General features: G+C 46.4%; 1 protein-coding gene across 1 annotated transcript in view; it reads right to left on the bottom strand.

The window, feature by feature from the left end:
- Positions 1 to 6,417: 6,417 nt before the first annotated feature.
- Positions 6,418 to 24,969, bottom strand: part of USP10 (ubiquitin specific peptidase 10) — a 37,606-nt gene continuing 19,054 nt past the window's right edge. Inside the window, exons 8-12 of the mRNA XM_060253856.1 lie at positions 24,283 to 24,463; positions 19,543 to 19,708; positions 12,375 to 12,519; positions 10,651 to 10,716; positions 6,418 to 7,563 (exon numbers count right to left, since the gene is read on the bottom strand). Of these exons, the coding sequence (XP_060109839.1) occupies positions 7,376 to 7,563; positions 10,651 to 10,716; positions 12,375 to 12,519; positions 19,543 to 19,708; positions 24,283 to 24,463 (746 nt within the window). The 3' untranslated portion in view covers positions 6,418 to 7,375. The remainder of the gene's footprint in view (positions 7,564 to 10,650; positions 10,717 to 12,374; positions 12,520 to 19,542; positions 19,709 to 24,282; positions 24,464 to 24,969) is intronic.

The raw sequence follows: 24,969 nt of genomic DNA, 5'->3' as shown, positions 1-24,969 counted from the left end.
CCCCAGAACAATCAGCACAGTCAACAACCATCTTCCTTTTCTTCACACCCCTTCCAACCCTCCCAGCAATTAACACAGAACAATGGTCACATTCAACAGCCAGTTTCCTTATCACTACCTTTCCAGGAAGCCCCACCACACAATGGGCACATCCACAAACCTATTCACTACACCCCCTCCAGCCTAGAAATAGCAGCTCTCCAGCGGCCCCGGCCTCACTCAATGCACAGCAGCCAAGAAGGTCAGAGCGCCTGCTCTGGCTGCAACGCCACTGAGGATGTTCTCCGCAGCTGAGAACGAAACGGCTGGAAGAAAAACTTTCTCCAGTAGAACACTGCACTTGAGCCTGAAAGATTCTACAAACCCTAATGATGTTACCAGCCATGAAAACCTGAAATCTTTGGGATTGTGTTCTTTGGTATCCGCTCACCACAGTGGCTTGAACAGTGTTGGAACTTGAAAAGAACTGATCTGGACACAGGGATGGCCGGACTTGCTTCGCATAGAGCCACATAGAATAAACATCAGATGTTTGAGAGTCACAAGACAGGAATGTCAGATGTTTGAGAGCTGCAAGGAAGGAAGGAAGGAAGGAAGGAAAATAGATGGAAAGAAAGCAACTTTCACTTTAAATGCATTCTGCAAGCCGCCAGCTAGCTTGCCTTGGAGAAATGATTTCAAGAGACAAATGCCTTCTCCAAGCCAGCCGATGGGTTAGAGGGGGCTTCGAGATCCACACAATATGTGTGGAAGAGCCACATGTGGCTCCCGACTCACAGTCTGGCCACCCCTGATATGGAGTCTCTAATACAAGTATTATAAAGCACGCTTTTGGTTATTTTCTTTTATGGCAGACAGTCTTCAAATAACTGCACAGCGGTTCGGGTCTGATGAGTGAAATGGCCCAGGCAGGATTTTAAAAAAATCTCTTTTTTTCTGGCCCCATAGTTTTGATCCCAACTGAGAATCCACAGAGCTGTAAGTCCCCTTCCAAACAGGGTTACCAGATGTCCTCTTTTTAGAGGATATGTCCTCTCTTTAGTGTCTGTCTGTCCTCTTCGGGGCTCTTTTTTTAAAAAAAACTGGTGAAAAATGTCCTCTTTTTCATGTAGGCAGGTTAGGAACATTCCCAGTGCGCAGCAATTATCACAGCTTAAATAGGGGTCTTTAAAATGAGATTTATCATAACGATCACTTGTTTGAAGTAGTCAGGAAATTTGTCCTTTTTCTTTTTTTTTTGCTTTTCAAAATACGATTATATGGTAATCCTACTTTAAAACATATTGTGAAGGTAACCCTCCTGGATCTACAGGTATCTGTTATAGCTCTGCTTTGAGACTTGGGTCTAGTTTGGGGATTTCCAAGTTCTCAGCTCTTAGCCACAATTTGATGCTCATTTCACTTAGTCATTTGTGTAAAAAGCTTGGTTCCGGGAAGAAAGTGGGCTGCCATCTCCTGTTCCAGCCCCCGGATGAGTCTGCCTTCTACAAACCTCCTTCCTGATGGATGGAGAAGAAAACACCCAGTATCTAGACGGTGCAAAGACAACAAATAGGGAAAAAAAACCCATCATTCCAATTTTAATTGAACGCTATAAGCACATAAAAACATTTGGGACTCAGCATGGTATAGCAGACAGAATGTCAACACATGGATCTGGAAGAATGGGTTTCGAGTCCCCACTTGAACTATGGACGTTTGCTGGGTGCCCTTGGACCAGCCACACACTCTCAGCCTAGTCTACATTAAAGGGTTGTTGTTGCGAAGACAAAGCAGAAACGAGAATGATGTTGTAAGCTGCTTTGAGTCCCCGCCGAGAGAAAAAGTGGGGCATAAATTCTGAACCAATGAGCAGCCAACCCAGCTAGATCAAAAACCTATTTTAAGTCCTGTTTGGTGTAGTGGTTAAGCGTGCAGACTCTTATCTGAGAGAACCGGGTTTGATTCCCCACTCCTCCACTTGCAGCTGCTGGAATGGCCTTGGGTCAGCCAGAGCTCTCACAGGAGTTGTACTTGAAAGGGCAGCTGCTGTGAAAGCCCTCTCAGCCCGACCCACTTCACAGAGTGTCTGTTGTGTGGGGAGAAGATATAGGAGATGGTAAGCCACTCTGAGTCTCTGATTCAGGGAGAAGGGCGGGGTATAAATCTGCAGTCGTCTTCGTTGTCGTCTTCTTGTATTTAGCTAGCTGTCTCCAGAAAGTCCCAACAGGGCACATAGTGGGGGGAAGAGGATGAGGAGGAAGAAGAAGAGGAGGAGGAGCTGGATTTACACCCCACCTTTCCCTCAGAGTTGCAGAGTGGCTTACAATCCCTTCCTCTCCCCACAACAGACACCCTGTGAGATAGGCGGATCTGAGAGAGCACTCCATATCACGAGAGGAGGAGATGATTGGATCTGTACCCCAGCTTTCACTTGGGAGTCTCAGAGCCGCTTACAGTCTCCTTTCCTTTTCTCACAACAGACACCCTATAAGATAGGTGGGGCTGAGAGAGCTGCTCTTGAGAGAACAGCTCAGAGAGAACTGTGGCTGGCCCAAGGTCAACCCAGGAGGTGCACGTGGAAGAGTGAGGAATCAAACCCAGTTCTCCCAGATTAGAGTCCACGTTCCTAACCACTACACCCAACTGACTCTGAATTTACATTCAGAGATACCGTGTTTCCGTCCATGGAGGTTTTATGTTGCTATAAACCTGTCTCCCATGAATTTGTTGAATCCCCTTTCAAAGGTATCAAAGCCAGGATTCAGTTTTGGTCCATATAAACTGCATGGGCTAAAGCAAAATCCCCGTTGAAGAACTGGGATTGGGGGAGTCAGAGAAACTGGTTCTCAGTGGGTGGATGGCAATGATAACTAAAACCAACCCACCCCCATCGAAGCTGAATATGAACCATTGGCTTTCCATGACCAGAACCAACAGGTTCCACGACTAGAACCAATGGATAGGACCAGAACCAATGGGTTGAAATTAAATCAAGAGTTTTCAGCTCAACATTAGGAAGAACTTCCTAACCGTTCGAGCGGTTCCTCAGTGGGACAGGCTTCCTCCTTGGGAGGTGGTGGGCTCTCCTTCCTTGGAGGTTTGGAAACAGAGGCTGGATGGCCATCTGACAGCAATGTGGATCCTGTGAATTTCAGGGGAGGTATTTGTGAGTTTCCTGCATTGTGCAGGGGGTTGGACTAGATGACCCTGGAGATCCCTTCCAACTCTGATTCTATGACTTTCACAGAGGAGTCCATGGGTTTCTTCATCACAGCAGTTGCGTCTGAAGATGGTTGGCTCCAAAAAGGTAGTTATCAGATGTCCTCTGATATTTTAGAGACCTTAAATTTGGAAGTTAGGATTCAGTCCCCTTTTTCTTCCTTGCCCAATTCCAGAATCTCTACACACAGTACTACTCCTCATGAACAGGTGAAGCTAGCTGCCTTCTAATGAATCAGACCCTTGGTCCATCACGGTCAGTCTTGTCCAGGGGTGGCCAAACTGTGGCTTGGGAGCCACATGTGGCTTTCGCACACATCGTGTGGCTCTTGAAGCCCCCACTGCCCTGTCGGCCAGCTTGGAGAAGATATTGGATTTATATCCTGCCCTATACTCTGAATCTCGAGAGTGGTCACAATCTCCTTTACCTTCCTCCCTCACAACAGACACCCTTGTGAGGTGGGTGGGGCTGAGAGAACTCTCGCCGCAGCTGCCTTTTCAAGGACAACTCCTACAAGAGCTCTGGCTGACCCAAGGCCATCCCAGCAGCTGCAAGTGGAGGAGTGGGGAATCAAACTTGGTTCTCCCAGATAAGAGTCCGCACACTTAACCACACCATCAAACTGGCTCTCATTTGTCTCTTTAAATCACTTGTCCATGCCAAGCCAGCTGGCAGCTTGGAGAATGCATTTAAAATTGCTTTCTTTATACCTCTCCCGCCCTATCTATTTGCTTTCCTCCCTCCCTCTGTCTTGCAGCTCTCAAACGTCTGATGTTCACGTCTTGCAGCTCTCAGACATCTGACATTCATGTCTTGTGGCTCTCAGACATCTAGTATTTATTCTATGTGGCTTTTACGTTAAGCAAGTTTGGCCACCCCTGGTCTTGTCTATTCACACTGGCAGCAGCTCTCCAGGGTCTCGGGCAGGGGTCTTTCCCATTACTTACTGCTGGGTCTTTTAACAGTAGAGGCTGCCGGGGATTGAACCTGGGACCTTCTGCATGCTGCGCAGAGGCCCTTCCACTGAGCCATAGCCCCTTCCCGACTCTCTCCAGTGATGCACTGATAACGCGTCACAGCAGCGATCTTAGAAAGACAGCACATTTTGTTCAGCAAGGAGCAGCCAAGTGTGGTTAAGTGATAATGGTGTTTTGCGTTGCTCCACTGAGTTGGTCAACTCTTTAAAGGGTTTACAGGCTGGGCACTTGGCAAAGCGCTGGTCTATTGCGAGAGCCCTGCTGCCGAAAACAATCTTTAAAACGATGAACCAATTAACTCCTTTCACCCACAGGATTTCAACACTTGTTTTTGCGATTAGGATTAAAACACTCATTAACTCCGGGTGGGCTGGGGTGGGGGAGAGAGCGGAATTCTCTTACGAAGCTTTTTGCCCTGGAGCCAGATCCGATCTCGTAACGTCTTGGAAACGAAGACGGCCGAAAGCCGCGTCCGATTGGTTACCAAACATCAATAAGCAGAACTTTTGTTGATAGCTTTTCATTTCAGGAAGGATGCACCGTTTCAAAACAGGCAACCTGTCCCTCTTTCGCAATCCAGCACATCGTGAATATCTCCGTCAAAAAAAACAAAAAAGCTTTCTTCAATGCCTCCCCTGTATTATGGAAAAAAACTTGAGACCCAGGAAAAATGAAGGCAAAAGGGTAATTTGAGAACGAAAAAAGATATGTGGGGTTTTTTCACTGGGGCTGGTTCTCATATATACAAAAAAAGGTCACCTGCGCAAGCGCCAGTCATTTTTCAACTCTGGGATGATGCTGCTTTCACGGCAGACCTTTTACGGGGTGGTTTGCCATCGCCTTCCCTGGTCATTACACTCCCCCCCCCCCCGCTTCCCAAGCTGGATACTCATTTTACCGACCTCAGAAGGAAGGCTGAGTCAACCTCGAGCCAGCTACCTGAACCAGCTTCCGCTGGAATCGAACTTAGATCGTGAGCAGAGGGTTCCGACTGCAGTACTGCAGCTTTACCCCTCTGCGCCACGGGGCATATATATCTCATATATAAAGTTACACTAATTTCCACCAAAGAGCCAGTTTGGTTAAGGGCATGGACTCTTATCTGGGAGAACCGGGTTTGATTCCCCACTCCTCCACTTGCACCTGCTGGAATGGCCTCGGGTCAGCCATAACTTTTGTAGTTGTCCTTGAAAGGGCAGCTGCTGCAAGAGCTCTCTCAGCCCCACCTATCTCACAGGGTGTCTACTGTGGGAGGGTGGAGGTAAAGGAGATTGTGATCGCTCTGAGACTCAGAGTACACGGCAGGATATAAATCCAATCCAATATAAATCCAATTCTTCCAGCAAGACTAGGAGCATCCCCCTACAGGCACTGGTACACAGTAATTGTATCACCACGAAAAGTCCTTCTGTTAGTAAGGAATATGGGGAAGAGACCTGTTGGTTGGCCACAAACGGGTTGATGCACAGCCCAACTGCTTGACGAAACATTCGCTCCCTGCAGTCAACTGGCAAACAGAACGTGAGCTGAACCACTAGATGTTGTAGCATCCCTATGAAGTCATTTTCACTGAACTATAAGGATTTGTAATGAGCCCCGTGGTGCAGAGTGGTAAAGCTGCAGTATTGCAGTCCTAAGCTCTGCTCACGACCTGAGTTTGATCCCAGCAGAAGCTGGGTTTTCAGACAGCCGGCTCAAGGTTGACTCAGAGCCTTCCATCCTTCCGAGGTCGGTCAAATGAGTACCCAGCTGGGGGGGGGGGGGGCGGGGAAAGTGCAGATGACTGGGGAAGGTGATGGCAAGCCACCCCGTAGAAAGTCTGCCATGAAAATGTCATGATGCGACGTCATCCCAGAGTCAGAAATGACTGGCGCTTGCACAGGGGACTACTTTTACCTTTATAAGGATTTTAACCTGTAATCAACTGATGCAAAACATTCTCTTCTACTACTGACTGCCCCTTATTTCCAGCATCGCATGTTGCTGGAGTGTGGAAGAGAAGCAGATACAGCAACAGAGGACCAAAACACCAACTTTTAGTATTTTGGGCCATTTTGCATCTTCAGGTGTTCCAGCAAACAGGGTCTTCTGCTTGTGTTTGGGTCTCCTCAGCAAGGGCTGACCGGGGGCCGCTCCAATCCCGCCCCACAGAGACTTTGTCGATTCAGATGTCATTTCCGATTAAAGATCAGCCCCACTCCAACCACCCATCAAAGAACACTCTCACAGCTTAAAATCAACATTGTGACTTCTTTTTTTTTATTATTGATGGGCGACAACTTTATACTCCTAGATATCACTAGACTGTGTACACTTAGGAACTCAACATTATAGGAGAGCAGACAGCAAAATTAAACAAAGCAGACCCGAAAGAAATATCAACCTTCATTCTCTTGCCCTTTCGTGTGTGTTTTAAAATCCCATGTACACAGAAGCATAAATGCAGTTTTGAAATCTCTTATTAGCAATAAAGTTTACAATCACCCATCTATATAGACTAACATCTTAAACTCCAAGTATTTTGATCTGCCAATGTGTAAGCAGTTTTCTCCATCGCACAATTATTAAAATGTGTATTTCTTCCTATCAAGAACCAGCAACTCTGTCATACTTTTTTTTTTGCGAGATATTTCTTCTTTTTTAAATTTTTTAAAAGGACCATCTTTCTTGATATACACTGGCTCATATTTTTATTTTTATTTTTTACCATTTATCAAAAACTAGTGGGGGCGGGGAGCATGTCGAGAGGTTTTTTTTTAGTTTTTTTTATTTAAGTAAAGATAAAACATTTTTTTTTTCACAGAAATCTACAAGTTCTGTTGCTGGTGCAGGGCTGCTTCTCTACTACGCAATTAGAAAGTGGGAATCACTTTGCAAATCCCCCATTTTTAATCTCTTAGGATTCAGCATTAATGCAAAAAAAAAAAAGCCCTCCGTTGTGTGACTTGTGAAACTGAGTCTTTCGAACTCAAGACTTCAGTCGGCAAAGTCAATAAGCCAACACAAACCCCCAAGATAGTTTTTTTTTCCCTTTCGCTCTATCCCATAGTTGTGGGGGAGGGGGAGAAAGAAGGGATTTACTCAGAAGAGGACTGAGAAGAGGAATAAAAGAGTTAGAGAGAGAGAGAGAGAGAGAGAGAGAGTTGGCGTTCTAGAAAGCAGGTAATCTTGCAAACACAGCAGAAAATGGGAGGTTTCAGAGCAGGTCAACTCGGCGGTAGTACAGGAGGTAGGCTGTGCGCTCGGCAGACGGCTTCACCACCTGGTACTGAGTAATCACTTTGACGGCCTGGTCATCGATGCGTAACCAGCCGTTTAGACCAATTTGGAAGACGTCTGTAGTGTAATGTCCACCAGTCGCGCTGTTTCCGTGATGGTACACAACTGTTGGGAGGCCAAAGAAAGAAGTGAATGATGCGAACATGTGACACTAATATTTATTTATTTAATTTATTTTATGATTTATATCCCACCCTTCCCAACAAGTGGCTCAGGGCGGCTCACAGCACAAAGTTCCACATAAGTAAAATTTAACTTTAATAGTAGATCAACAAGGGGTTTTCTTTGGGGGGGAGGGGTATTCTCCTCTGGCCTGAGCAAACACTAGAGAAGTATCAATGTGGGCAACCTCCACAAAAGGCCACTGGTCTGTGACCTGTTTCTAGACTCGGGATCCACCTTTAATGCCCAGGTAGGAGTGGCATGGAGAGGAACCAGAGCTGACATTTATTTGGAGGGAGAAGAGGATTCTTTAGAGGGCACCCTGGCGAGGGAGACAAGGCTGGGGGAAGAAAAACTAAGAGCGAGGGAGACATTTTCGTGGAGAAAAGCATCTTTTCTCACTGCTGCGGCCTCATGGTTCACTGACCTGAAGCGACTATGTCAACTTTTCTCCCTTTCTCACAATACGAGAGCTCGTGGGCATTCGATGAAATTGCTGAGCAGTCGGGTTAGAACGGATAAAAAGAAGTCCTTCACCCAAAGGGGGATTAACGCATGGAATTCACTGCCCCAGGAGGAGGTGGCAGCTGCAAGCTTAGACAGCTTCAAGAGGGGACTGGATAAGCATATGGAGCAGAGGTCTATCAGTGGTTATTAGCCACTGCATATTGTTGGAACTCTCTGTCTGGGGCAAATGATGCTCTGTATTTGTGGTGCTTGGAAGGGGAAACAGGGTGAGGGCTTCTAGTGCCTTGGCTGCACTGATGGACCTCCTGATGGCACCTGGGTTTTTTGGCCACTGTGTGACCCAGAGTGTTGGACTGCATGGGCCACTGGCCTGATCCAACAGGGCTTCTCTTATGTTCTTCTGTGACACAGAGTGTTGGACTGGATGGGCCATTGGCCTGATCCAACATGGCTTCTCTTATGTTCTTCTGTGACACAGAGTGTTGGACTGGATGGGCCTCTGGCCTGATCCAACATGGCTTCTCTTATGTTCTTCTGTGACACAGAGTGTTGGATTGGATGGGCCATTGGCCTGATCCAACATGGCTTCTCTTATGTTCTTCTGTGACACAGAGTGTTGGATTGGATGGGCCATTGGCCTGATCCAACATGGCTTCTCTTATGTTCTTCTGTGACACAGAGTGTTGGACTGGATGGGCCTCTGGCCTGATCCAACATGGCTTCTCTTATGTTCTTCTGTGACACAGAGTGTTGGACTGGATGGGCCTCTGGCCTGATCCAACATGGCTTCTCTTATGTTCTTCTGTGACACAGAGTGTTGGATTGGATGGGCCATTGGCCTGATCCAACATGGCTTCTTTTATATTCTTATGTTAGAGCTCATGACCTTCCTTAGTGTCTGGACCATGAATTGAGACCAGCATGGCCAATGGCAAGGACTGATGGAAGTTGTAGGAAAAAACATCTGGAGAGCTACTGTTGGCCACCCCTGCTCTAGTCTACAGGACAGCCTTTAAAGTACTTGAAGATGGTGATCATAACACCTCTCAGCCACCTCTGCTCCAGGGAGTAGTGGCTGCGCCTACCACACAGTGTTGGGATTCCAAAGGAGCCCGTGGGCTCAAAAAGGTTGCTGAACCCAGATTTAGAAAACAGAAGCCAATGCACATAACAGAGCTAGGAAGAAGAAGATGATATTGGATTTATATCCCGCCCTCCGAAGAGTCTCAGAGCGGCTCACAATCTCCTTTCCCTTCCTCCCCCACAACAGACACCCTGTGAGGTAGATGAAGATGTTGGATTTATATCCCGCCCTCCACTCCGAAGAGCTCACAATCTCCTTTACCTTCCTCCCCCACAACAGACACCCTGTGAGGTGGGTGGGGCTGGAGAGGGCTCTCACAGCAGCTGCCCTTTCAAGGACAACCTCTGCCAGAGCTATGGCTGACCCAAGGCCATTCCAGCAGGTGAAAGTGGAGGAGTGGGGAATCAAACCCGGTTCTCCCAGATAAGAGTCCGCACACTTCACCACTACACCAAACTGGCTCTTTCAACCACCCTTTCAAGGACAACCTCTGCAAGAGCTATGGCTGACCCAAGGTCATTCCAGCAGGTGCAAGCGGAGGAGTGGGGAATCGAACCCGGTTCTCCCAGATAAGAGTCCGCACACTTAACCACTACACCAAACTGGCTCTTTCAACCACCCTTTCAAGGACAACCTCTGCCAGAGCTATGGCTGACCCAAGGCCATGCTAGCAGGTGCAAGTGGAGGAGTGGGGAATCAAACCCGGTTCTCCCAGATAAGAGTCTGCACACTTCACCACTACACCAAACTGGCTCTTTCAACCATCCTTTTAAGGACAACCTCTGCCATAGCTATGGCTGACCCAAGGCCATTCCAGCAGGTGCATGTGAAGGAGTGGGGAATCAAACCCAGTTCTCCCAGATAAGAGTCCGCACACTTCACCACTACACCAAACTGGCTCTTTCAACCACCCTTTCAAGGACAACCTCTGCCAGAGCTATGGCTGACCCAAGGCCATGCTAGCAGGTGCAAGTGGAGGAGTGGGGAATCAAACCCGGTTCTCCCAGATAAGAGTCTGCACACTTCACCACTACACCAAACTGGCTCTCCCCCATCTCAAGCCATTGAGGGCAGCAGCCTTTCCTCTTCCAAGCACCTTTCCTTTTCGTCCTGCAGTACCACCCGAGCTGCTTTCTTCCATTGCCCAACGGCCCTGCTGGCACCCGACACAAAGTTCTAAACTGCGTTAGGTGAACCACGCCTTTTGCAGTCAGCTGTGGGCAGGTCCGGCTGATCTGGCAGCAATCCTGAATACCTTCCTTAGCATACGCAACACGCTCTGATCACAGAATGCAAACATCCCTGCTGAACTCATGCAGATTCACCGTTTTGCTGATGACTGTTTGCCCAACAGGGAAGCTCTTAACTTTGCCAGGATGTGCTTGGTTTGAGGTGAATGCCAGTATTTCAACAACAGTGAGAGCTGAGCTCTTGAGTAAAAAAAAAATCTATCTCTTCTACAGGAAGGAGGAACATACCTGCAAAGAGCCTGTAGGTTCTTTGGGGTTTGAAAATCTTGCTTTTGACACCTGGAGACAGCAGCTCTGAAAAAAAACAAATGCAGCGTTTCAGTGAACTTTTGTCTTCAGCATTACTGTGCGACTCACCTCTCTGATCCGCAGTTGATTAAGAAGGTTGGTTTTTATATCCCGCTCTTCGCTACCTGAAGGAGTCTCAGAGCAGCTTACAACCGTCTTCCCTTCCTCTTCCCACAACAGACCCCCTGTGAAGCAGGCGGGGCTGAGAGAGCTCTGAGAGAATGGTGACTAAACCAAGGTCACCCAACTGGTTTCATGTGGAGGAATGGGGAATCAAACCCGGTTCTCTAGATTAGTGTCCACCACTCTTAACCACCACACCAAACTGTCTCTCTTAACGAAGGAAAGACCGCTACCGGTGAAAAACTTAGCCCAGCTACTGAAGTGGCCCAAATATGAAGGATAGCTACGGGAAAGAGACAAGCTTTTCCCAACACAAGAACTTCATTTATATTTGGTCTCTGCCCCCGGACTTCTGTGCATTTGAGCACGCAAGAACAGTAACAGATAATGAGCGTGATAGGAAATTGGGGGCTGCTGAAATATATTTTTCATGCTGCAAACATTAAAAGGCCAGGATATGGGACAAATGTTTCCTTTAAGAGTCTACGAGTGATCAGGGCCAGGAATCCAAAACCTTTGCTTTCATCAAGCCACAGAACATCATGAGGTCACAAGCATTTTGGTTCTACAGAAGCTGTCATTCTAAACAAAAGGACTGGGGGGGAGGAAGTACAACACAAACTGCAGCTTGCTATTCTGAGAGGGTGATACAACTACTGAGCGGCAAGTCTTTTAGGAGAAACAGACTGAAAACTATTTAGCTGTAGATATCTGGCATCCATCCAACCTAGCTCGTGAAAGTTTCTATCAGCATAGTTGTATACCAAGGGCGGTCATGCTTGCTTAATGTAAGAGCCACATAGAATAAGTGTCAGATGTTTGAGAGACGCAAGACATGAACGTTAGATGTTTCGGAGGGAGGGAGGGAGGGAGGGAGGGAGGGAGGGAGGAAGGAAGGAAGGAAGGAAGGAAGGAAGGAAGGAAGGAAGGAAGGAAGGAAGGAAGGAAGGAAGGAAGGAAGGAAGGAAGGAAGGAAGGAAGATGGGGGAGAGGTGGAAAGAAAGCAACTTTAACTTTAAATACATTCTCTGAGCCATCTGCAAGCTTGGAGAAGCTATTTAAAGAGACAAATGCCTTCTCCAAGCTGGCCAATTGGATGATGGGGCTTTGAGAGTCACACGATATGTGTGAAAAGAGCCACATGTGGTTCCTGAGCCACAGTTTAGCCACCCTGCTGTAGAAGAAGAAGATCATGATGATATTGGATTTATATCCCGCCCTCCACTCCGAAGAGTCGCAGAGCGGCTCACAATCTCCTTTACCTTCCTCCCCCACAACAGACACCCTGTGAAGTGGGTGGGGCTGGAGAGGGCTCTCACAGCAGCTGCCCTTTCAAGGACAACTTCTGCCAGAGCTATTGCTGACCCAAGGCCATTCCAGCAGGTGCAAGTGGAGGAGTGGGGAATCAAACCCGGTTCTCCCAGATAAGAGTCCACACACTTAACCACTACACCGAACTGTATACATTCCGCAAACTCTCCTTAAGCAAAACCCTAGAAGCTAATGCTCTCCTCTCTTCCAATACCAGTCAGAACATTCACCTTTACTTATTTCCAGGTCAACAGGATATTCGATATTTTTGATGAGCTTCTGGCACCCCCCAGTCTTCTCATAGACAAACCGCTTGAGATGAAGGACAAGGACCGGAGGCAGCTCCTCGAGCGTCACTCTTCGACTGATCTCCACCTAGTGGTTAAAAAAAAAAAAAGGATGTCAATTGAGCCTCCATCTCCTTAAGCACCAGTTAAAAGCATGGGCTATGAACCAGACTGGTGCTGAAACAAGACAGCCAAACTGCGAAGGCTGGCATTCCATTGTAAAGGAGAGAAACTTGAACTAGCTCAACAGCTTGTATCCAGTCATCAGCACACTGAAAGCAGATGGCGTTTCCCCATTTCTTCCCCCTCCATGTTTCTTTCTGTTACTGTAGTTCAAGGGTGGCCAACGGTAGTTCTCCAGATGTTTTCTGCCTACAACTCCCATCAGCCCCAGCCAGCATTGCCAACGGCTGGGGCTGATGGGAGTTGTAGGCAAAAAAAATCTGGAGAGCTACCATTGGCCACCCCTGCTGTAGTTCCTTCCACCAGAAAGATCACTCTCAAGGTCTCAGGACCAATGTTTCCTCTAAGCTGTGGAGTCTTGTGAGCAAATATTCTACTTTGTGAGCTACTGGCATTAAAGTGGTGAGCTGCTGCACAAATTAGTTTGCGCTGGGGCCATTTTTTTCCCGAGCTGGGACAAAAATGGGTGAGCTGGAGGCTAAGAAATTGTGAGCTAGCTCACACTAACTTAGCTGAGAGGGGACACTGCTCAGGGCCCTGCTGCTTCAGGAACACTTATGCCTTTGGGTTACTAAGAAAACGGGAATGGCCGAACATGGATTGCTGAACATAATGAGCTCAGATATATCTACTATGCCTATCATCTGAAAAATCCCAGGAAGATCAGAGGAATGATATAACCTTCTTTCTGGCATTGAATTTGGAATCTCGGATAGAGCTGCCAGATTCTGGGCAGCTACCAGAGTCTACTGAGGTTCAGTGTTGATTTAGTGACACATTTGCATCATCATTATTATTATTATTTCTTAATGGAAGGCAGAATATATATTCTTATATATGAGGGGTCACAGGACCTACATCATGGATGGGGCAGTGATGCTCTGTATTCTTGGTGCTTGGGGGGGCACAGTGGGGGGGGCTTCTAGTGCCCTGGCCCCAACTGGTGGACCTCCTGATGGCACCTGGTTTTTTTGACCACTGTGTGACACAGAGTGCTGGACTGGATGGCATCGTTGGCCTGATCCAACATGGCTTCTCTTATGTTCTTATGGAGAACACCTACACAGGTTGGGGAGGGAGGTTGGACTGAAGAGGGAAGGGGCAGAATCACTCCCTTCTCTCAGTGGGGCTGGGTTTGCAGGAGGGAGAGCAGTGAGTTTAAACCCTTGCCCTTCTTCACTTTAGCACCCCACTCCACACAGCAATTCCTCTGTGAAGATAAAGGGAAACACTACGTTCTCTGAAACAGATGACGGATACAGGAAAATTTATACTATCGCTTAAAAAAAAAGTCAGAGTCGTTGCTGGGTGCATTTGGTGCAGCAGTGAATAAGTAGGAGTCTTGTAGCACTTTTTAGAATTAAGCTTATGCTACAGCAGACCAGACGCATGCAGTGAATCCTTGCTAGGCAAGCATCTTTCTCAGGTTGTAAAGAAAAACCTGGAAACAGCAGGATCAAAGGGCCACAAAATGCAGGAAACAGAGTGACATCTGATTATGTAACCAAGAAAATTACAGGGCATACACAACAACAGTAACTGGCAATCATTCCAGCTCTGATGAAAAACCACTATTACCCTTGGTAGTTCTATAAAGACATATGAATATATGAAGCTGCCTTCTACTGAATCAGACCCTCCTGGGTCCATCAAAGTCAGTATTGTCTACTCAGACTGGCAGCGGATCTCCAGGGTCTCAAGCTGAGGTTTTTCATGCCTATTTGCCTGGACCTTTTTTAGTTGGAGATGCCAGGGACTGAACCTGGGACCTTCTGCTTACCAAGCAGATGCCCTACCATTGAGCCACTGACCCTCCCTAAAGCCTCCCTGAGCCCACTATGGAAAAGGGTGGCCTATAAATCTGCAAAATAAAATAAAAAATAAAGTCAGTATTGTCTACTCAGACCGGCAGCGGCTCTCCAGGGACTCAAGCTGAGGTTTTTCACACCAACTTGCCTGGACCCTTTTTAGTTGGAGATGCCGGGGATTGAACCTGGGACTTTCTGCTTACCAAGCAGATGCTCTACCACCGAGCCACCATTCCTCCACCACCAGGGTATATCCAGTTTTTGCCTGACCACAACTAGATTTGGTACAAAGCTGCCCCTCCCCCCAAATCTCTTGCGCTACGTTCTGTATTGTACCAAGGACATTTCTTACATTAGCTAAGAGCTTTTATAATCAATTGCATGCTGAAGAATGTACTAGAAGAGAGAGATTATTTCCACGATCATTTTAGGGGATTTTTTTTTTTAAATTCAATTTGAGATGTTTTTATTCCCTGACCAGACCAGACACTAAAATATAAACCAGACCAGACTAGCGCTTCGAGTGAACTCCCATTCCTTCTTGAACCCATAATTGAACACTGTCAAGCAGAAGGAGACTAGAACCATAGATGCACCAGAAACCAAAAGTGAGCGGCTGGCCAAACAAAACCCATGTGGTGAGCCTAGAGGTTTGTACTTTTGAGTTTTCCTCCCGTCGAAGAAAGGTTCTCAGACAACCAAAGGGATGTTTCACGTATTTCTACTCCCACACGACGTGTCAGACATAAAACCCAGACATGTCATGTTTGCCTACACAGTTTTTCAGGGCAACGCACTTCCCACCCTCTTCTCCAGGGTTCTGTGTGTGTGTTTTTCCTGAACGCCCAAAGCAGCGTGGTAAAGCCAACTCTGTTCCACGCTGCGGTACACCACTCTGTTTACAAAGGTTTCTTGAACACCGGGCATTAAGGCATGATAAAAAACCATCTTGTTATATTCAGGCACTGTCAGTGGAAAATGCCATTAGGCGCAATATTTTAATGCCCAATATTTTAAAGACAGAAGCAATGCATTTGTATGGCTGTGGCTCAGCGACAGGAGTATCTGCATGCAACCCCGAAATCTTCAGGCAAGTAGGTGATGTGAAAGACCTCTGCCTGAGACCCTGGAGAGCCAGGCCAGTCTGAGAAGACAGTACTGAACTTGATGGACTAAGGATCTGATTCAGTATAAGGCAGCTTCATGCGTACGGCTTTGTTTTTCAAAATAAGAATTCATTTCCAACATGCCCATGAGCAGCAGGCACTGGATCCATGAACATATGAAGCCGCCTTCTACTGAATCAGACCCTCTTTGGTCCATCAAAGTCAGACTGGCAGCGGCTCTCCAGGGTCTCAAGCTGAGGTTTTTCACGCCTACTTGCCTGGATCCTTTTTGGTTGGAGATGCCGGGGATTGAACCTGGGATCTTCTGTTTACCAAGCAGATGCTCTACCGCTGAGCCACCGTCCCTCCCCTTAGACATAAGAACATATGAAGCTGCCTTCTACTGAATCAGACTCTCCTGTGTCCATCAAAGTCAGTCTTGTCTACTCAAGACCGGTAGCGGCTCTCCAGGATCTCAAGCTGAGGTTTTTCACACCTATTTGCCTGGACCCTTTTTAGTTGGAGATGCCAGGGAATGAACCTGGGACTTTCTGCTTACCAAGCAGATGCTCTACCACTGAGCCACAGTCCCTCCCCAAGACATATGAAGCCACCTTCTACTGAATCAGACCCTCGGTCCATCAAAGTCAATACTGTCTATTCAGACTGGCAGCAGCTCTCCAGGGTCTCAAGCTGAGGTTTTTCACGTCTATTTGCCTGGGCCCTTTTTAGTTGGAGATGCCAGGGATTGAACCTGGGGCCTTCTGCTTACTAAGCAGATGCTGTACCACTGAGCCACTGTCCCTTCATGCACAAGACTTCTTAATTAAGGGACTGAGCTCAACAGCAATAGCGTTTTAGTGTGAGAACTGGTATTCATTTTAAGCTGTTCAATTATCAGTTTTTATGTGGTGTCCTTTAGTGTTAACTTTACATAACCAACTTTTGATGTTGTGTATTTTTTTTTTAATTTTGTAAGCCGCTTCAGGCAGCAGAGGAACAGCATAAACTAAAACTTCCCTAAATAAATGAATCACTAGAAGATGGGTGGGAGCAACTGACAACAAACTGCTCTTCTTGGGTTTCTCCTTTGCAGTCCTTTTGCATCTTGGTTATCAAGGAGCTAAAATAATAGCTAAGAGACTATGGGACACCATTCAAGCAGACAGATCGAGAGCCTACTAGCAGTAGAGAATTATAACCCAAACTTAGTTCCAGCTAGCTAAATATTATTCCTAAATATTATTTTAAAATCCCCCATGCAAGCACCAGTCATTTCCAACTCTGGGGTTGATTTCACAATGTTTTCATGGCAGACTTTTTAGGGGGTGGTTTGCCATTTCCTTACCCAGTCACCTACACTTTACCCTCAGCAAGCTGGGTAATCATTTTACAGACCTTGGAAGGATGGAAGGCTGAGTCAACCATGAGCCGGCTATCTGAACCCAGCTTCTGCTGGGATCGAGCTCAGGTCACGAGCAGAGAGTTCGGACTGCAGCACTGCAGCTTTACCACTCTGTGCCACAAAGCTCTTAAATATTATTAAATTATTAAATATTATTAAATGTTATTTAGGAGCTCCCTAAACATTACAGAAATTTCACCTTGGTCCAAGTTAATGTGCTGACCCCTGCCCTGCTCGATGGGAGATAGACACAGACTCTGTTTTCCTATATATTCCTATATACTGGAACGACCTTCCAGAGATGGTGCGAGCCCTGCGGGACCTGAACCAATTCCGCAGGGCTTGCAAAACATTTCTTTTTCAGTTGGCATTCGAGACAGAACCTGATTAACTAACGAGCTGACACTTAGCCATCATATGTACATCAGGATTACATTTTAGCACCTATTTTATATGTTTTATCTATTTTAAATAACTTATTTGTAACTGATATTTAAACTGTTATGTTGTTTTATGTGAATCATGGGACTCCCATGTCGGTTATGTTGTTTTATGTGAATCATGGGACTCCCATGTCTGTTAGCCGCCCTGAGCCCGCCTGGCGGGGAGGGCGGGATATAAAAATAAATTATTATTATTATTATTATTATTATTATTATTATTATTATTATTATTATTATTATTATTATTATTATTATTATTATTATTATTATATTGTCAGTCTTGCCAGAACACTTGGATTTGGTATATCACTACAATGATGTACAAATATCCAGATGGATCCAATCAATTTTATGTTTCGCTGCTTCTGACCAATCACTTTAATGAAATTACTATAAAAGTAGCAAAATTTTGTGCTTTGCCATGTTCAGTCACTCAGAAGAATATGCTCTTATTTTAACATTTTATTTTTGCAAATGCATGTATATTTTGGCAAGTATATTTTTATATTCAATATATTCTGACACCTAATAGTGTCTCTGTTGTTTGACAAGCTTGACGTCTGATTTCAGATTGCAATAAACTATTGATTGAAGGAGAAGACGACTGCAGATTTATACCCCGGCCCTTCTCTCTGAATCAGAGACTCAGAGTGGCTTACGATCTCCTTTATCTTCCTCCCCCACAACAGACACCCTGTGAGGTGGGTGGGGCTGGAGAGGGCTCTCACAGCAGCTGCCCTTTAAAGGACAACCTCTGCCAGAGCTATGGCTGACCCAAGGCCATTCCAGCAGCTGCAAGTGGAGGAGTGGGGAATCAAACCCCGTTCTCCCAGATAAGAGTCCGCACACTTCACCACTAAACCAAACTGGCTCTTTCAACCATCCTTTCAAGGACAACCTCTGCAAGAGCTATGGCTGACCCAAGGCCATTCCAGCAGCTGCAAGTGGAGGAGTGAGGAATCAAACCCAGTTCTCTCAGATAAGAGTCTGCACACTTCACCACTACACCAAACTGGCTTGAATGAATGAATATCTGCTGAACAGTTCCTATCATAAGGAAGAAACCATTTCTGTTGCAGAAAAGGCAGCCCTTTAAAGCGACATTTAAAATGAAGCAGCAGAGCAACTGGTATTTTCACATAAAGACACAACAAGTTAAACAGTTCTGCACTTCCAGCTGGCTCACTGGGATTCTCTCCTGCCCTACTGTTACTGTTGTACAAAGAAATTGGTGCAAATGAATGGTTTGGACAGAATGGCACTGCAACTGGAACTCGTGCCTGCCGGAAGCAGGCTGGTTATTTTAGTCATGGGAGCTACTGAACAACGGTTATCCCTCGTTATTCTGACATAATGTTGGTATTATTCTTTAAAAAGCAGAACACAGGAAAAGGAGGACGAGGAGGAAGAAGAAATTGGATTTATATCTCACCCTCCACTCCGAATTTCAGAGTCTCAGCGCGGCTCTCAATCTCCTTTATCTTCCACACACCCCCACCACCACCACAACAAACACCCTGTGAGGTGGGTGGGGCTGAGAGGACTCTCACAGCAGCTGCCCTTTCAAGGACAACTCCTACAAGAGCTATGGCTGACCCAAGGCCATTCCAGCAGCTGCAAGTGGAGGAGTGGGGAATCAAACCTGGTTCTCCCAGATAAGAGTCCGCAGACTTCACCACTGCACCAAATTGGCTCACAAGGGACTGATCTCAACAGGAGAGGCCACCAGTCTACAGAATGGCACTCCCAAAAGAAAGGAGAGATGGGCTTTTGTTCTCCCACCTTCCAAATGCTTAATGCGGTGTCGCTGGTGTCTTCCAACCAAGTGAGCTCCTCCTCACAATGTGTGGCAAGGCAACAAATTTTGCACATGTGTTGTGGACAGGTTGCTGGGGCCTCAGTTAAGAGACTAATGCTGAATACAGAAAGGCCCAGGGTCCAATCGCTGGCGCCTCGGTAGCAAGGCTGGGAACGACAGCTACCTGAAACCCTGGAGATTTGTGGACACTCAGAGGAAACAATAACCAGGCTATGTGTGCCAGTGGCCCCAGGCAGTATAATGAGATTTCACATATTCCTATCCATTCGCAGCCACACTACACACTCACACGCCTTTAACTGCCGCATTTTGATTGCAAACTGTAAGCTAGCCAGGAAAAGACATACCTCCTGCTTGGTTTTGGTGGTGTAACCCTGGACAGACTCTCTGGCCACCAAACTTTCCAGAGCATCCTGGACCGTGCGGATCTTCTCAGACTGGATATCCAGCTGCAGAGTGAAAAATGGCTGCAGAGTTGCGGATTCCTTTGAACTCTGTTGATAAACCACGGATCTAAGGCAAAGAGAAAGAAATAAAAAGTTTGCATTTGTGAAAGGAGCGTTCGAAATGCAACCGTGGAGAGAGGGCTGCTAACAAGACCCGTACGAATGCTCAAACTTGAATGCAGGACTCCAAAACGACCACCGGGCCACAGCAATCCATGCCTCAAGTTTTGACAGCAGGTACATTTAAGGCACGCGACAGGTTTTTCACCTGGAAACTGAAAAGCTCAGGTTTTAAGAGAAAAGGAATTTAATTATGCAGATGGGGGGGGGGGAGATGAGAATTGCAGCCCTTTTGACAATCGCTCTGACCACCCGGTCGTCAGCCCTTTTCTTGCCCCTCCTCCCCTTTAAAACTACATTCTATTACATCTGCTAACCTCTCTTTTTTCTTTTGCATCAAACTGTTTTTAATTTGTGGTCCCCTCTGAAGATGCCAAGATATCCAGCTGCACAGTGACAACTTTATTTCAAAGAATAAGCAAGCTCTGCCTTGAATATGGGAAACCCCCCTACTGACAGTGCTGACACTTGAGAAGCTGCCCCACCCCTTGTGTGAGTGCTGCGTCTGAGATACCTTTTCCTCAATGACTGGCCACTGTATCTGTCAAAGAAATACACTTTCCTAAGAACATAAGAGAAGCCATGTTGGATCAGGCCAATGGCCCATCCAGTCCAACACTCTGTGTCACAGAAGAACATAAGAGAAGCCATGTTGGATCAGGCCAGTGGCCCCTCCAGTCCAACACTCTGTGTCACAGAAGAACATAAGAGAAGCCATGTTGGATCAGGCCAATGGCCCATCCAGTCCAACACTCTGTGTCACAGAAGAACATAAGAGAAGCCATGTTGGATCAGGCCAATGGCCCATCCAGTCCAACACTCTGTGTCACAGAAGAACATAAGAGAAGCCATGTTGGATCAGGCCAATGGCCCATCCAGTCCAACACTTTGTGTCACAGAAGAACATAAGAGAAGCCATGTTGGATCAGGCCAATGGCCCATCCAGTCCAACACTCTGTGTCACAGAAGAACATAAGAGAAGCCATGTTGGATCAGGCCAGTGGCCCCTCCAGTCCAACACTCTGTGTCACAGAAGAACATAAGAGAAGCCATGTTGGATCAGGCCAATGGCCCATCCAGTCCAACACTCTGTGTCACAGAAGAACATAAGAGAAGCCATGTTGGATCAGGCCAATGGCCCATCCAGTCCAACATTCTGTGTCACAGAAGAACATAAGAGAAGCCATGTTGGATCAGGCCAATGGCCCATCCAGTCCAACACTCTGTGTCACAGAAGAACATAAGAGAAGCCACGTTGGGTCAGGCCAATGGCCCATCCAGTCCAACACTCTGTATCACACAGTGGCCAAAAATTTTATATATACACACACACACACACACATATATATATATACACACTCTGTGGCTAATAGCCACTGATGGACCTCTGCTCCATATTTTTATCTAACCCCCTCTTGAAGCTGGCTATGCTTGTAGCTGCCACCACCTCCTGTGGCAGTGAATTCCACATGTTAATCACCCTTTGGGTGAAGAAGTACCTCCTTTTATCCGTTCTAACCCGACTGCTCAGCAATTTCATTGAATGCCCACGAGTTCTTGTATTGTGACAAAGGGAGAAAAGGACTTCTTTCTCTACTTTCTCCATCCCATGCATAATCTTGTAAACCTCTGTCATGTCACCCCACAGTCGACGTTTCTCCAAGCTAAAGAGCCCCAAGCGTTTCAACCTTTCTTCATAGGGAAAGTGTTCCAAACACGTAATCATTCTAGTTGCCCTTTTCTGCACTTTTCCCAATGCTATATCCTGCACTCAACCTGTAGAAAACTAGATTCAGGTGGGCAGCCATGTTGGTCTGAAGCAGCGGAACAAAGTTTGAGTTCGTTGGCACTTTGCTGGTCCTAAAGGTACCCCTTGGACTCAAAACTGCATTTTGTAGAAAACTAGCAACTTTCAAGACAAATTTGTGAGCCGTGCCCGTAATACGGCTTTGATTTCAAGACTGCCATAAAGCAGATGTCTTGCACATCTCACATAAGCAGGAAGCAAACAGCGTTCGCCAAAGCCTCCAAGAAGGTGGCGATCATTCACTCTTTGTAAAGTTAGCATCAATAACAGAAGAAAGATAAATTTAGATGGGTAGCTGTATTGGTCTGAAGCAACAGAACAAAGTTCAAGTTGGCGCACCTACTGGTATGCTACACACGGTGTTGCAACACTGCAAGATCAAAAACAAAAAATATACCAGGAAAAAAGTCCCCCCCCCCGCCCCGAAAACCGTATTTCCCACCAACTAGGGGCAGCTGTGTAAATGCAATTCACATTAACAGGTTTGTTTTTTGTTTTTTTAATCGCCTACTTGTCAACTCCTAAAAACAAGGAGCTGGTTGGAACTTGAACTTTTGTGAAAAAAAAAATTCTCTTCACTGACCACCTGAAGGAAATTATTATTTTTTCATAAGGAACAAACGAAGAAAGGATCTATTTACAAAATTAGACGAGGGCGCCATTGCCATTTGTATGCCCTGTATGCACCCAGAACAGAAACAAGAACATAAACCACCAGGCAGCATGTTGGCCACTATAAGGCAACCACTGAGAGTACGACTGCCCATGCTACTACGGGAGTTGGGGTTGGCATTTATGAACATATGAAGCTGCCTTACACTGACTCAGACCCTTGGTCCGTCAAAGTCAGTCTTGTCTACTCAGACTGGCAGCAGCTCTCCAGGGTCTCAAGCTAAGGTTTTTCACGTCTACTTGCCTGGACCCTTTTTAGCTGGAGATGCTGGGGATGGAACCTGGGACCTTCTGCTTACCAAGTAGATGCTCTACCACTGACCCTCCCCAAGACAGCACCTGAATAATGCTGAGGTTCACGTACAAAGGCACAAGGCATAGGCTACATATGTGAGTTTGGGCATGGAAAGAAATTCCATGCATCTTTCTCTGAATTGTAACAAAATAAAATGGCATTCAAAAGCTGTGCTTAAAAAATCGTTTTTGCTAATAGAGAAAACTGAGAAGGGTGGAATATTTATGTGGGAAAAGGTGCTAATCCACCATGTTTTTAAAGGTGGAAAATGCAGCTATTTCTGAGAGTTGCGTTCAAGAGGATGATTCCTACTCCGACCATTCCTATCTCCACCCCTCAGCCTCGCAGAAGAAAGCTTTCCTGCTTTCCTACATCCTACCATCAGATACTGTTTCTGTGGTGACCTACTTTATACGGTGACTAGGACGGGTGTGTCAGACAGCAGACAACAGATCTGGGATAGGATCCTGGCGGGTTCTTTTTATTTTAGGATTTGAACAGGAATCCCTCAGAGTCATCTTACATCCTTTGGATGACAGAGAACACCATGTTCCACCATTAATTATTTCCAGACACAACAAAGTAGGCCTTAGAAGAATGCAGAATTTGCACCAAGTTCTATTGACTGTTAAAACACTGTCACATTGGAATAGCAGGGAAAATGATTACTTCAAGCGGGTACCAGATATACAGTTAAAATGCTGAACCCACCGCCAAAAGCATATTGCCAGAGAAGGCAGCTCTTACTGCAAATTCAGTCTTCCTCGGTTGACTGTCTCTTCAAATTTCAATCCCTGAAATCTACTTAGAGCGGGGGTGGGGAACCTTTTTTCTGCCAAGGGCCATATGGATATTTATAACATCATTCGCGGGCCATAAAAACTTATCAACTTAAAAAACAGTGCTCTGCCAAGGGAGAATGATTCAGGCCAGCAAAATTGTTTTTTCTATTTGAAGTCATGTGGGGAGAGAGCCTAATCTGGTGTGCACACGCACACACACACCCGGCCCGCCGCCCTAGAAAAAAGCCCAGCAGGAACTCAGTAGCATATTAGACCACATCCCCTAACATCAGCATATTAGGTCACACACTCATAAGCATATTAGGCCACACCCCCTGGGATAATCAAGTGCAAACTGAACTCTGACAGTAACTTTTCCAGGCCCTGCAGCAATTCTGGCCAGCCAGCCAGGCCCCAGGGAGGCTGCAGCACAGTACCTCTGGGCCCTGTGATCCCTGCCTGGCCCCGGGGAGGCTGCTGCACAGAGCGGCTGGGCCCCACAATCCTCACTGGCCAACCAGGCCCCAGCGAGGCTGCCACATGGCTCGGTTCTTCCCAGCAATCCCTGAGGGCCACACCAAGTGACCTCGAGGACCGCATACGGCCCTAGGGATGGAGGTTCCCCACCCCTGACTTAGAGGGAAGGTTGTACCAAGAAATCCAGCTAGAGGTTAGAAAAAGCAAGACAGCCCTTCATCTTATCTCTCAAAAGAAATACAGCCAGTATGATTTATAGTATTTATATCCTGCCCTTCCCAAAGGGGCTCAGGGATTTTGTTGTTCAGTTGCTCAGGGATTTTGTTGTTCAGTTGTTCAAGTCCGACTCTTTGCGACTCCATGGACAAAGTCACGCCAGGCCTCCCGGTCTTCTACCATCCTCTGAAGTCTGCTCAAATTCCTGTTAGTTACATCAGTAATGCTCAGGGATATAAATACTATATTAACTATATGGAATTGAAAAGTACCTTATATGACCACCAAATATATCAGTGATTGGTGTCTGGACAAAATCAGCCTGCCGAGTAACTGAGGATTTGTTGCGTGGTCCAACTTGTTCCCATTCGTCCTCGCTGCCTTCGCCTTGTTCCTCTTGTTCCTCCTCTTCATTTACAGGAGTTGTTTCTGGGCCATTGGAAACCAGAAGTTCTTTGAAAGACAAAAAAAGTAATTTCTTTCATCTGCGCGCCGAATAGTCACTACCTCCGTAAATGAGAAATGCACATGGAGGTGGGCAATTCTGATTAAGAAACAGCAGCAGCCTTTTCTATCGAGCTTTTCCACACGCAACAAGGAACATTGCATTAAATGAAGAAGATGACTGTAAAATACCCTCTCCTGCCTATCCTTTTGCTTCTTCAGGCAACTGTTTCAGAGCTGCTACTCTCTTTCTAGCTCTATCTACCCTTCCATTTAGATGGTTCACTGCAGATACAAATACAAGCATGGTAACCCCCAAATATGGTTTTTTATGCCTCCTGGACCAGTGTTCCCTCTAAGCTGAGTTAGTGTGAGTCAGCTCACAGTCTTTTAGCCTCCAGCTCACACATTCTTGTCTTTAGAATGTGTGAGCTGGAGGTTAAGTGGTGTAGTGGTTAAGTGTACGGACTCTTATCCGGGAGAACTGGGTTTGATTCCCCACTTCTCCACTTGCA

This window comes from Heteronotia binoei, chromosome 14 (genome assembly GCF_032191835.1).
Source record: "Heteronotia binoei isolate CCM8104 ecotype False Entrance Well chromosome 14, APGP_CSIRO_Hbin_v1, whole genome shotgun sequence".
Classification (NCBI taxonomy): domain Eukaryota; kingdom Metazoa; phylum Chordata; class Lepidosauria; order Squamata; family Gekkonidae; genus Heteronotia; species Heteronotia binoei.
This window is presented reverse-complemented; position numbering and strand designations above follow the sequence as displayed.